The sequence below is a fragment of the Mobula birostris genome, chromosome 29 (assembly GCF_030028105.1).
Source record: "Mobula birostris isolate sMobBir1 chromosome 29, sMobBir1.hap1, whole genome shotgun sequence".
Lineage (NCBI taxonomy): Eukaryota > Metazoa > Chordata > Chondrichthyes > Myliobatiformes > Myliobatidae > Mobula > Mobula birostris.
Window position 1 is genome coordinate 4,063,111 of NC_092398.1, and position 12,745 is coordinate 4,075,855.

Here is a 12,745-nt window from a genome sequence, read left to right on the forward strand (position 1 = left end):
AGCCCTCCGTGTATGGGAAGTGGCCCAGTTACTCCGGGGCTTCTATGAGTTTTAATGAGCGATGTGATATTGTGGGGAGGAAGAAGGTTAGTGGAAGAGCTGTGTCTTTCAGATGCCACATCCCAGCTTTAAAAAAAAACAGTCTCAGAAACAATCACACAAAATGCTGGAGGAACTCAGCAGGTCAGGCAGCATCTATGGAGAGGAATGAATAGTTGCCACTTTTGGTTGAGACCCTCCGTTCTGATGAAGGGTTTCCGCCCAAAACATCAACTGCTTATTCCCCCTCCATAGGTGCTGTCTGACCTGCTAAGTTTCTCCAGCATTTTGTGTGTGTTACTGTGGAATTTCAGAATCTGCAGAATCTCTTGTGCTCAGGAGCGAATGTTAACGTCACTGAAATCTTAAGGATAGTGGCTTTGTGTCCGTGAAGAGATCCCCGTGACTGACATTCTCCCCGTGACTGCGTGGGTTTCCTCCAGGTGCTCTGGTTTCCTCCCACAGTCCAAAGGCATACTGGTTGGTAGGTTAATTGGTCATTGTAAATTGTCCCGTGATTAGTCTAGGGTTAAATCGGGGGATTGCTGGGTGGCGTGGTTCAAAGGGCCGGAATGGTCTATTCTGAGCTGCATCCCAATTAATAAATAAATAAGGGACACTTTTCTATGTCTAAAAAAACTGAGGTTTCCATCTCAGACACAATAGTTTTCTCAAGAGCGGAGTGTCATTGGAAACACTTCCTCAAGAATGCTGGAGGCAAAAGATTTGAACATTTTAAAGTGGATAAAAGATTATTGAGAAACATAGAGTTGATGTTGCACTTGGTTCAGTCACATGGTTGATGGAGCAGCCCTGAAGCATTACAAGATCCCTCGAGACTGGATTTGGATTTTTAAGACCGTTATGTGTCAGTTAGTGATTTTTTTTCCTAAGGAGTGTGTGACCTTTAATCAAAATGCAGTGCCGCCATCTGATCTGTGTTGAAATCTGTTGGGCAATTGTTCTGCTGTGCTGGAGCATTTTAATGGGGTCTACCTCGGCCAATCACAACCCACCACGCTGAGCACATTTCTCAAACACGGAACCTGCAGTTTCTGAGAAGTTCGAAAGAATTTGAAAAGTACTCCAAATCATTTGGAATATTGCACTCATATGGGAAAAGAGGAAAGTTTCTGTGTAAAGGGAACAGTCTAAAGTTAGACTGAAGTTGTAAAATGAGGTGGCTCTGATGCTGATCTTTAAAGATCTTATTTTCTACCTCTTGCCCTCTGACAAGCCATCCAGTAATCTTACTGTGTCGGGATTTGCTAGCTCTAGGGCTTCCTTACTGTTATCTGACTCTGAATGTACTCTTTGGCATCCTATCACTTGTCATGTTAATTCTGTTAACTATTGTGATTGGGTTAGATACAAGTTAACCTTAAACTCCATAAACCAATATTTTGATCATTACTTTAAGACTGGATGGTATAAGTCAGTCTTGTAGCTCTGAACCTTGGATACATTTAAAGCTGAGGTTGATATATCCTTGATTATTCAAAGGTTGTGAGATTAAAGCAGGAGAGTGGGGTTGAGAGGGATAATAAATGAGTCATGATGGAATGAGAGAGCAGACTCGATGGGCTGAATGGCCTAATTCTGCTCCTATGTCTTAAAAGATTTTGTGAGCTCAGAAGAACCTTTGGTTTCTGTTTTAGTGTTGGAGAAATTGGTGGAAACACTCAGAAGGTCAGGCCACATAATGAACGGTCTATGACCCAAACATGAACTGTTTCCCTCCCCACAGACGTGGTCTGACCAGCTTGAGTATTTCCAGTATTTTTTATTTTTATTTTAGATTTTCCAACGCCCGCCATTTAAAAAAAAATTCTCTTCTTTTCGGTGCTCCTGTACTCTGCACCAAATGCTTTCAGAAATTCATCAAGCGATATTGCAAAGAATTTTTAATAACTTGTGTCAATCCTTCGGTGGCGGGGTGGAGATACATCTCTACCAAAGGAGGTGTAAGGCGCTCCTTCCCTCTGCTAGCCTGCAGGTCACCCTTGGGCAAGGTGTAGCACCTGCTTCCCCCCAGATCAGGGTCAGGTGAACCCATGGGAGTGGATGGTGGATGGTCGTACGAGCAGCTGGTGCACATCACAAGTCCTGGTTATGCGCCCGCTGACGCCAGGCAGACAATCTCTGAAGAGTATTGATAATGGCTGGGGTCACCCGTCTTGTAAAGACACCGCCCAGAAGGTGGCAATGGCAAACCACTTCTGTAGAAAAATTTGCCAAGAACAATCACGGTCATGGAAAGACCACGATCGCCCATGTCACATAACGAAGGAATGTTGAACCAATATGGATGTAATGGGTGTTTTTTTAAGGCAGATCAGATCAATGTTGCCCACCCTTGTTTAGTTTTGACTGTCTGAATTCTACAACCACCAGCCCTGGTACACAGACCTGTTGCTTTGTTATATTAGTACAACAGAAGCCATTGCTCACTTATCAAATCTCTCAATAGTGAGAGAGGTCTACTGGGAGAACGCAAACTTAGTTACTGAACTTCAGGAGTGGTTCGTTTGGAGAAATGGGTCGTTTTATTTCCAGTAGTTTAAATATAAAGTAAGTGTACCTGTGAGCCCAATTCCTTAATGGGGCAAGATAAAATATTTTTAAAACATGAGGCAAGGTTTACGTAGCTTGAATAATAAATAAATAATATCATAATAATATTATATGATATTAAATCATCATCATTATGCGCCTTGTCATATGACGTGGGTGATCATGGTCTTATGACCATGATTGGTCTGAATATTTCTACAGAAGTGGTTTGCCATTGCCGCCTTCTGGGCAGTGTCTTTACACGATGGGTGACTCCAGCCATTATCAATACTCTTCAGAGATTGTCTGCCTGGTGTCAGTGGTCACATAACCAGGTCTTGTGATATGGACCAGCTGCTCGTACGACCATCCACCACCTGATCCCGTGGCTTCATGTGACCCTGATCTGAGGACTAAGCACCTTGCCCAAGGGTGACCTACAGGCAAGCAGAGGGAAGGAGCACCCTACACCTCTTTTGGTAGCAATGTATCTCCACCCCACCACCCAAATATTAAATAGTTATTATATGTAAATGTATTATACCTTGTATATGTTATATGCTGTAAATCCTGATGTGGCAGCAGAACAAAATGGCGTCAGGGCAGCGTAGCGGCTAGCACGACACTATCGCAGCTCAGGAGGGTCCAAGTTCGGAGTTCATTTCCGGCGCCGTCTGTCAGGTGGGCCGCATGGGATTCCTCCGGTGCTCCCGCTTCCTCGCGCAACCCAAACGCATACCGGTTACTAGGCTAATTGGTCCTTGTGAATTGTTCCTGCGCGATTAGGCTCGGGGTGGGTTGCTGGGCCGCGTTGGCTCGTTGCACTGGGAGGTCGTGTTCCACAACGCAATGCTAAATAGTTTTCTTTTAAATGTATGGGAATGATTTTGTATAATAACGTGATTATTCCTCTTTCTTGCTTTTTTTTCCTCCTTCCTTCAACTACTAGCTGTCATACCAACTACTAAGGATATTTCCACCATGACTGCAGGTATACCTGATGTGTTTCTCTTACTAATGTAAGCACTTCATTAGCTTTAGTACCTCTCTGAATCGTGTAACTCTTTCCTCTTTTCTGTTGTGGCAACTACTGACCTGAACTCTATATTCCCATAGGACGTTTCTGCAGAATGATTGTGATAATGATTCTGGTGGCACACAGGGGAGTAACACTTAACACTGTTAGATGAGTGAAAACGAATTCTCAGAGGACGATCTTTGCAAGGCTGCTGCTCAGCTCCTAATGAGAATTTTGATATTTTTAAATGAGGTTTAACATTGGTTTTTAAAAACTGAGATTGGTCTAAAATAGCTTTGAATCCGGTGCACAGCAGCGTAGCGATGTTACAGCTTGGGGTGTCAGAGTTCAGAGTTCAAATCTGACACTGAACTTAAGAAGTTTGCACGTCCTTGCCACTCCCTTTTCCTCCGAGTGCTCTGGTTTCCTCCCACATTCCAAAGACGTACCAGTTATTCGGTTAATTGGTCATTGTAACTTGTCCCATGATTAGACTTCACTTACCTATGCCTCTAATTTTAAATAATCATCTATTTACATGTAATTGTTCAGCAAATTTTCCAGTAATTTTGGTTCAGTTGCTTCTGTATTTTTGTGCAAGCTTCTTGGTTTTTCAATAGCAGGTGACGCGCCACTTTATAGATTAATTGTTATCAGTGGAATTTGTGTTGCCTCTGAGTCTGAGACCAGCATAACTATTTCTTTCCCTTTTGTCTTATTTCTGTTCTCTCAGCTCCCTCTTCTTCAATTTTGCTCTTGTAACATTTAATAAAATGATCCTAAGCAATAAATTTTATGCATCATTCTAAACTTCCCAGAATCAGTATCTTCCCAAGGACCTTTGAGTGACAAGAGCATCAAAATCCATCAGACCGTAATCCTTTGCCCTCTGATTTTAATGAGCCCTCCCCGGGTAATGGACGAAGAGCTTTCACGCTGTCTAAGCCTCTCATGATCCTCTCCTCCTTCATCATCCCTCCTGGCACACAGCTCGCCAGGGTCCCCTGTCCTGAGCCTATAGAAGTTTTATTATCTCTGTGACTTCTGCTTTCGCCATACAACTTCATAGGTCTTCTAGGCGAAAATCCTTCCTCTCACAGGGATGAGATCAATGGAGCTTCTGTTGGTGTTTCCGTAGCTCTGGGTTTTTACAGGATGGAGTTGCTAGCCCCGTGCCCAACCCTCTGCCTTCTGCAGCCGGGCTTGAGACCGTCCATGAGGGAGGTTCCTCGTGATCTTACATGACTCTTACAGGCATTCCCAAGCTGGGGTTCATTGACCCCCCCCCCCCACTTAATGGGTCCATGGCATAAAAAGGCTAGGAACCCCTGTGTCAGTCTGTTACGCCCAGGGAATCACGTTCCAGTCTACGCAACTTCTTGTACTTCAGACTCCCAAATTCAGGCAACATCCTGGTAAATCTTTTCCGCACTGCTTTTAGTTTACCAACTTCTTTCTATAAGAGGGTGAGGCAGTGGTCTCACCAACAGCAATGTAACTTCCCAACTCCTGCACTCAGTGACCTGACGGAAGTCCAGCGCGCTAAATGCCATCCTCACCCTCATCTGCTCGCCACACTACCTGCAGCGAACCACGAACATGCCACTCCTAGGCCCCTCTGTTCCACAACACTCTCCCGGGGCCCTACCCTTCACTGTACAAGTCTCAGCCTGATCTCTCAAAGTGCAACCCCTCACATTTATCCTCAGTCCACATACCCAGCTGACCAAGATGCCCCAGTAATTTTTCGTGACTATTTTATGAGATTGAATGGACAGCCAGAGACATTTTCCCAAGGAGGAAATATCTCATACAGTAAGGGGGGGGGGGAAAACGGGGAGATAATTTTAAGGTAATTGGAGGGAAGTTTGGGGACGATGTCAGAGGTAAGTTATTTACACAGTGGTGGGCGCATGAGACATGCGGCCAGGGGTGGTGGTGGAGGCAGATGGGACCATGTTTAGGGGCATTGAGGAGACTCTCTGATAGGCAAATGGAGGATAGAAAAATGGAGGGCATGGGTAACATTGATCTTAGAGTAAGTTAAAAGATCGGCACAACATTGTAGGTCAAAGGGCCTCTACTTTGCCGTTAAATTCCATGCGCTCCACAACCCCACCTATCTTTCGCCTACTTGATCTGTATTTTTAAGTCTGACGAAACAACATGTACAAATCCTTTTGGGAATTGTTACGGATTGAGTTTAGGCAGGTGTACAAACATGCCTTTCAAATTGAGTTAATGCCTTTGGAGTAAATCCATAACTTAAAATCGCAACATTGCTTGTTTGTCAATCTTGGTTAATGTATAGTTTTTCATAAAGTCTGTCATATTTCTTTATTGTCCTGTAAATGCCTGCAAGAAAATTAATCTCTAGGTATATCATGGTAGCAAATACATAGTTTGATATTTAATTTGACTTTGACTTTATGGTGTCGATATCAGAACAAAGAGCTTCCTGATTCACAATCTAACATTTACATTCAATGACCACTTTATTGGGTACACCTGTACACCTGCCGGTTAATGTAAATATCTAATCAGCCAATCATGTGGCAGCAACTATGTGCTGCATGCAGACACGGTCAAGTTGTTCAGACCAAACATCAGAAAGGTGACCTAAGTGACTTTGACCGTGGAATGATCGTTGGTGCCAAACGGGGTGGTTTGAGTATCTCAGAAACAGCTGATCTCCTGGGAATTTAACACACAACAATCTCTAGAGTTTCAAGAGAAAAACAAAAAAAAAACATTCAGTAAGGGGCAGTTCTGAGGGCGAAAATGCCGTGCTTATGAGAGAGGTCAGGGGAGAATGGCCAGACAAGTTCAAGCTGACAGGAAGAGATTCTAATTACACGTTAAAACAGTGTGCAGAAGAGCATGCCTGAACACACAACACATTGAAACTTGAAGTGGATGGGCTACAGCAGCAGAAGACCACAAACATTCATTCAGAGGCCTCTTTATTAGCTACAGGAGGCTCCTGATAAAATGTCCACTGTGTGTTAATTTTGCTTCGAATTTATAGTGTCAATATCACCGCAAAGATCTCCCTGACTCAGAGTTTAACACGTTGATCTTGAACACTGCAGGCGTAATTTTTTTTAATGGCTTAATTGCTTAATTCTAGCTGCCTGAGGTGCATTCTTGAGAGATCATAACATAAATGATACAACCTCTTTCTCGTAGTGGATCGTCTAAAGAAAGTAGTAACTGCCAGGCAGTCAGCTCAGTCCAGTAGTGTTAGGAAATAAATCCCTCCTGATGCGAGCCTTTAAATTGGATAACCTCATTACTTATTTACTCCAGTTAATGAAGACCCACTTAATAATTGAGGAAGTGTTCAACACGTTGAGTCATACTTCAGAGTAAAATTATAATGTCTGGTTTTAACCAGTAACAGGGAATCATGTAGGTTTGAACATGTATCCACGTTGATCCCACGGGCTATTGGGAAGAATTAACCTTTCGCATTCAAAATTGTCTTCAACTTGGTAAATTTTAAATAGCAGTGAGTAATTGTGTGACTGAATACAAACGGTTCGCTGTTTATTTTCGTGGTTGCTGGGTGACTTTTCGTTGAGTGCCTTCCTATTGGAGGCTGCCTTGTTTGCCCTCGATCCATGTTAATGGGCATTTTGAAGCCACGTGATCCATCTGGGATAAAAACAGTTGATTCCTCTCCTCTGGGGCATTAAAGAATCTTTTTTTTGTGTGTTTGCAATCTGACCATTTTCTGGTCATCGTTATTGTTGGTTTTAGTTAATTGGAGAGAGAGGGAGAGAGGGCCTGATGAGCTGTCGAAGTGTTGAGATGGACAGCCGTTTTTGATGGACTCTATCTCATGGTCTCTGGGGGTTTGCTGTTGGAGGGGAGTTGATGGTCTTTGCTGAAGTAAGTGAGCCGGGGGGAGGGGGCGCGGTGGGTGTCAAAAAGAGCAAGCAGAGGGTTAGGTTCTAAATGGCAATTAAGAATATGAGATAGGGTTGAAAAAACTTCTCTCCAGAATTTCTCTAGACTTGGACAGGCCCAGTACATATGAATAAGGGAAGCCTCAGCCCCTTTACACTTATCACAAACAGGACTAATGTCAGGGTAAAACCGCGATAATTTAGTTTTAGACATATGAGCCCTGTGTACAACCTTAAACTGCAAAAGGCAGTGGCGAGCACATAGAGAGGTTGAGCTGACTGACTTAAGAACTGAATCCCAAACCGCATCAGATAAGGAGATATTTAGATCATGTTCTCAGGCAGTTCGAATTTTATCGAAGGGGGCACACCTCAAAATTATTAACTTATCCCGAATAGCAGATATTAAACCTTTACCCAATGGATTGATACAAAGAAACAAGTCCAGAACATTTTTCTCAGACATCTCAGGAAAGTTTGATATCAAAGGGTTAATGAAATGTCTAATTTGAAGATATCTAAAGAAATGAGTATTAGGTAGATTAATCCTTACAGACAGTTGTTGAAAAGTTGCCAAACGATTATCAATGAAAAGATCTTCAAAGCACCTAATACCCTTTCTAGGTCAATCATAAAATGTTGAATCCCGCATCGAAGGTAGATTGTGTAAAATAGGGCTAGAGAGAGAAAAACCATGAAGGCCATTGAATTTTCTGAACTGAGCCCATATTAAGTATGTCTGATAAGGGGATTAACAATAAGTCTAGGCAAATGACAAGGAAGTGCGGAACGGAGAACTGCAGGAATTGAAAGATCCACCCATTTTGGGCAGTCAGACTTATTATGGAAGAAAGACCAAAAAATAAGACAACGGATATTGTCTGCCCAATAATATAAACAAAAATTAGGCAAGACCATACCATCTCCCTTTTCAGATTTTTGAAGGAGAGCTTTATTAAGTCTAGGGCGTTTACCCTTCCATAGATAAGACGAAATAATAGAATCTAACCCAGCAAAAAAAGCTTTAGAAATAAAAATTGGTAAGGACTGAATTAGATACAAAAATTTAGGAAGGATATGAATTTTAATAACATTAATACGACCTACAAGAGACATAGACAAGAGTGACCACCGTGTCAAACTCTGTTTGTAGAGTTTAGAAGATTGGTAAAATTTTCTCAAAAAAGATTCTTAAAGTTCCTTGTTACTGTAATACCAAGGTAAGTAAATTGATTGTTAACTACTTTAAAAGCGAGGCCATGGAATAGTAAAGCTTGTACTTCTCTATTAATTGGAAAGAGTTCACTCTTATGTAAATTAAGTTTATAACCAGAAAGCTGACTAAATTTATTAAGAAGTCAAAACATTAAGGGTAAGGAGGTAGTCAGGTTTGATATAAAAAGTAAAAGATCGTCAGCATAAAGAGAAACTTTATGCTCAACACCTTGTCAGGCCCTGGGGATTTATCCACCCTGATTTGCCTCAGGGTAGCAAACACCTCCTCCTCAGTAATCTGTACAGGGTCCATGAAGTTGATGGGCTCTGTATCCATCTCCAGATTCAATGCAGATGCAAAGAATGCATTTAAGATATCACCCCATCCGTTTTGGCTCCACACATGGATTACCATTCTGGTCTTGCAGAGGACCAATTTTAGCGTGGATCAATGGCTGAGGAGTAAAAGGAGAGTTGACAGGCAGTGTCAGGGCTGCCAGGATTCAGATTCAGAGTTGTTACATTGAAACATTCAGAATCAGAATCAGATTTTCCATCACTGGCACATGTCATGAAATCTGTTGTTTTTTGACAGCTGTACAAACAGTTCAGTTTAATATCAGAGAACATATACAGTATGCAACCTGAAATTCTTACTTTTCGCAGACATCCACAAAACAAGAAACCCCAGAGACTGAATGAAAGAAACATCAGGACCCCCAAGCCCCCCTCCCCACTCCCATCACACAAGCAGCAGCAGAAGAATTTACGCCCTCCCAGTTGTGCTTGCAGAAGCACCAACCAGCAGACTCATAGACGATAGGCTCGACGATGGGGACGAATAGGGATCCTCAATAAGGATCCCAGACGCTAGGCCTCGGACACCAGACTCGCCAACGACAGAATACCAAGCACTAGGCCTCTGACTCCAAACAGGCCGACGACAGCACACTGAACACTAGAGCTCAGACTCCAGATTCACCAATGACAGCACCCCGAACACTAGGCCTCGGACTCCAGACTCACCGATAACGGCACTGCAAACATTAGGCCTCAGACTCCAGACAGGCCGACAACAGCGCACTGAACACTAGGCCTCGGACTCCAGACTCGCAATAAAAGCACGCCGAACACTAGGCATCAGACTCAGATTCACCGACGACAGCACCCAAACACTGGGCCTCGGACTCCAGACTCACCAATGGCAACACCGCAAACCTTAGGCCTCGGACTCCAGACTCACCAGTGATGGTCCTCCGAGTACTAGGCTTCAAACTCCAATCTCACCGATTCGCTGGTCTGCCAGTCCGACATCTGACCATGAATGCCCCTCGTCCACATTGCTGGTCTTCGAACGCAGAGTGGATGCTTAGACTCTGGCCTGTCCTCTATTTTTCCCACATCCTTGTCTGTAAATCCCTAACACCCCTCTGTCACCAAAACCATCCCTACAAACCTGAAGAAAAAAAAACTAAGTCAGAGCCTCAGCCTCACCAGAGACCCCACTTTGGCAGCATCTTGACCTGAAGATTCGTCTCTCATCCCATTTAGCTGGCTGTTGTAACATGTCCCTTGGTTTGGTTTAGGGGCAGGAGAATCAAATGGTGGTGGTGGGTGGGGTGGGGGGAGTGTTGACAGGTATGTGAGAGAGAGAGAGAGAGAGAGAGAGAGAGAAAGGTGTCAGGACTACCAGGAGATGAAGGAAAAGGGGTGGATGGATTTCTCTGGGGCTGGCAGAGACTAGATGGGCTGAATAGATAACAAACATTGAGGCGCCAGGATAGTATAAGCGGTTAGCGTGACGCTATTACAGCTCGGGGTCAGTTCCGCCACTGTCTGTAAGGAGTTTGTACGTTCTCCCCGTGACCGTATGGGTTTCCTCCCACAGTCTAAAGACGTACCTGTTGGAAGGATAATTGATCATTGTAAATCGTCCCGTGATTAGGCTGGGGTTAAATGGGTGGGTTTCTGGGTGGCGTGGCTCGTTAGACAGTAAGGGCCTGTTCAGCGCCGTATCTCTAAAGAAAATAACCACACTTGCATTGCTGTTGACAACTATCTTTTCAAACCGTGGCCAGTTTTAATGCACTGCGACAGTCTGACCGTGGCACACTGATATGTGGACTTTGCTGTAGATTCTTTCTTTGGTCCTTTCTTGCAGAGCCTGCCCCCACCACAGAGGTCCCGACGACGGCTCCTGTGTACTCGCCCTCCAGCTTTGACCCTGCCAGTTTCATTGGGGGCATGGTGCTGGTCCTAGGAGCCGAGGCAGCTTTTTTCTTCGCAATCAAGTTCTTCAAAGCGCGCGACGGGACCTACCAAACTCTGTAAGAATCAACCCTGTGTGGCATGCCATCTTCCTGTGCTGTGGACTCCTCCCATGCCCTCCTTTCTGTGCTTGCTTTTGCGTGTTGAAACTGTCCAATTTTTGCTTTATCCTGTGTGTCTATTAAACTATTATTTCTGCATATTTTGTGATTTCTCCCCCCCCCCCCCCACGATGTTATAAATTCAATCAGGTCACCCCTCGATCTCCTACGTTCTGGAGATTCAAGCCCTAACTTCTTGTAGCTCAGGCCCCCAAATCCAGGCAACATCCTGCTGAAACATTTCTGCATTCTTTTTAGTATCGTAACATCTTTCTACAGCAGGGTGGCCAAAATTTGACACATTACTCCAAGCGCAATGAATTCTGCAGATGCTGTCAAGATGAGGCCACCCTCAGGGTGGAAGAGCAACACCTTATACTCCATCTGGGTGGCCTCCAACCTGATGGCATGGACATCGATTTCTCCTTCTGATGAACAAATTCCACCCCCTCCCCTCTGTTCCTCACTCTGACCTTTTACTTCTTCTCACCTGCCTATTACCTCTTCCCTGGGTCCCCTCCTCCTTCCCTTTCTCCTATTGTCCACTCTCCCCTTCTATCAGATTCTTTCTTCTCCAGCCCTTGATCTTTCCCACCCACCTGGCTTCACCTATCACCTTCCATCTATCTTCCTTCCCCTCCCCCCGCCTTTTTATTCTGGCGTCTTCCCCCTTCCTTTCCAATCCTGCTGAAGGGTCTCCGCCCAAAACGTCGGCTGTTTATTCATTTCCAGAGTTGCTACTGGACCTGCTGAGTTCCTCCAGTGTTGTTTTAGATTTCCAGCATCTGCAGATTTTCTTGTGTTTGTCATTCACTGTACAAGTCCTACCTTGGTTTGATCAACCAAAGTGAAATACATCACATTTATTTGGATTGAAAGCCATTTTCCAGTCCTCTGTCCACATACAGTACCCAGTAATCTTTCATAACCTTCTCGTGAGATTGAGTGGATCGCCAGAGACTATTCTCAGGACAGAAATGGCATAGGACATAGGAGCAGAATTAGGTCATCTGGCCCATCAAGTCTGCTCCACCATTCAATCATGGCTGATCCTTTTTCTCTCTCCTCCTCAACTCCAGTTCCCGGCCTTCTCCCCGTAAGCTTTGACGCCATGATGCTAATACAAGGGGGCATAATTTTAAGGGTATTTTCTGCATATTTTGTAGGATTGATAGGATTTGCTGATGGAATCTAGTTTTCGTCCCTTTGAGTGCCTGTAGAAATTGGCTCTTACCCCTTTGAGTGCCTGTAGAAATCGGATCTTACCCTTTGAGTGCCAGTAGAAATCGGCTCTCGTCCCTTTGAGTGCCAGTAGAAATTGGTTCTCGTCCCTTTGAGTGCCTGTAGAAATTGGATCTCATCTCTTTGAGTGCCTGTAGAAATTGGCTCTTGTCCCTTTGAGTGCCTGTAGAAATTAGATCTTGTCCCTTTGAATGCCTGTAGAAATTGGATCTTACCCCTTTGAGTCCCTGTAGAAATTGGATCTTACCCCTTTGAATGCCTGTAGAAATTGGATCTTGTCCCTTTGAGTGCCTGTAGAAATTGGATCTTGTCCCTTTGAGTGCCTGTAGAAATTTTCCTGTGTGTAATTTAGTCTAAGAGTAACTTTAACAATGAGTTCATTGTTGAGGCTCGTTCTG

General features: G+C 44.0%; 1 protein-coding gene across 3 annotated transcripts in view; it reads left to right on the plus strand.

Annotated features, from left to right (window-relative positions):
* cd164l2 (CD164 sialomucin-like 2) overlaps positions 1 to 12,745 on the plus strand; it is an 81,050-nt gene that overhangs the window by 56,176 nt on the left and 12,129 nt on the right. For 2 of the 3 annotated variants that reach the window (XM_072246449.1, XM_072246452.1), the window contains exons 5-6: positions 3,542 to 3,583; positions 10,898 to 11,063. In XM_072246449.1, the coding sequence (XP_072102550.1) occupies positions 3,542 to 3,583; positions 10,898 to 11,063 (208 nt within the window). The remainder of the gene's footprint in view (positions 1 to 3,541; positions 3,584 to 10,897; positions 11,064 to 12,745) is intronic. The other variant, XM_072246450.1, reaches the window with a different exon arrangement.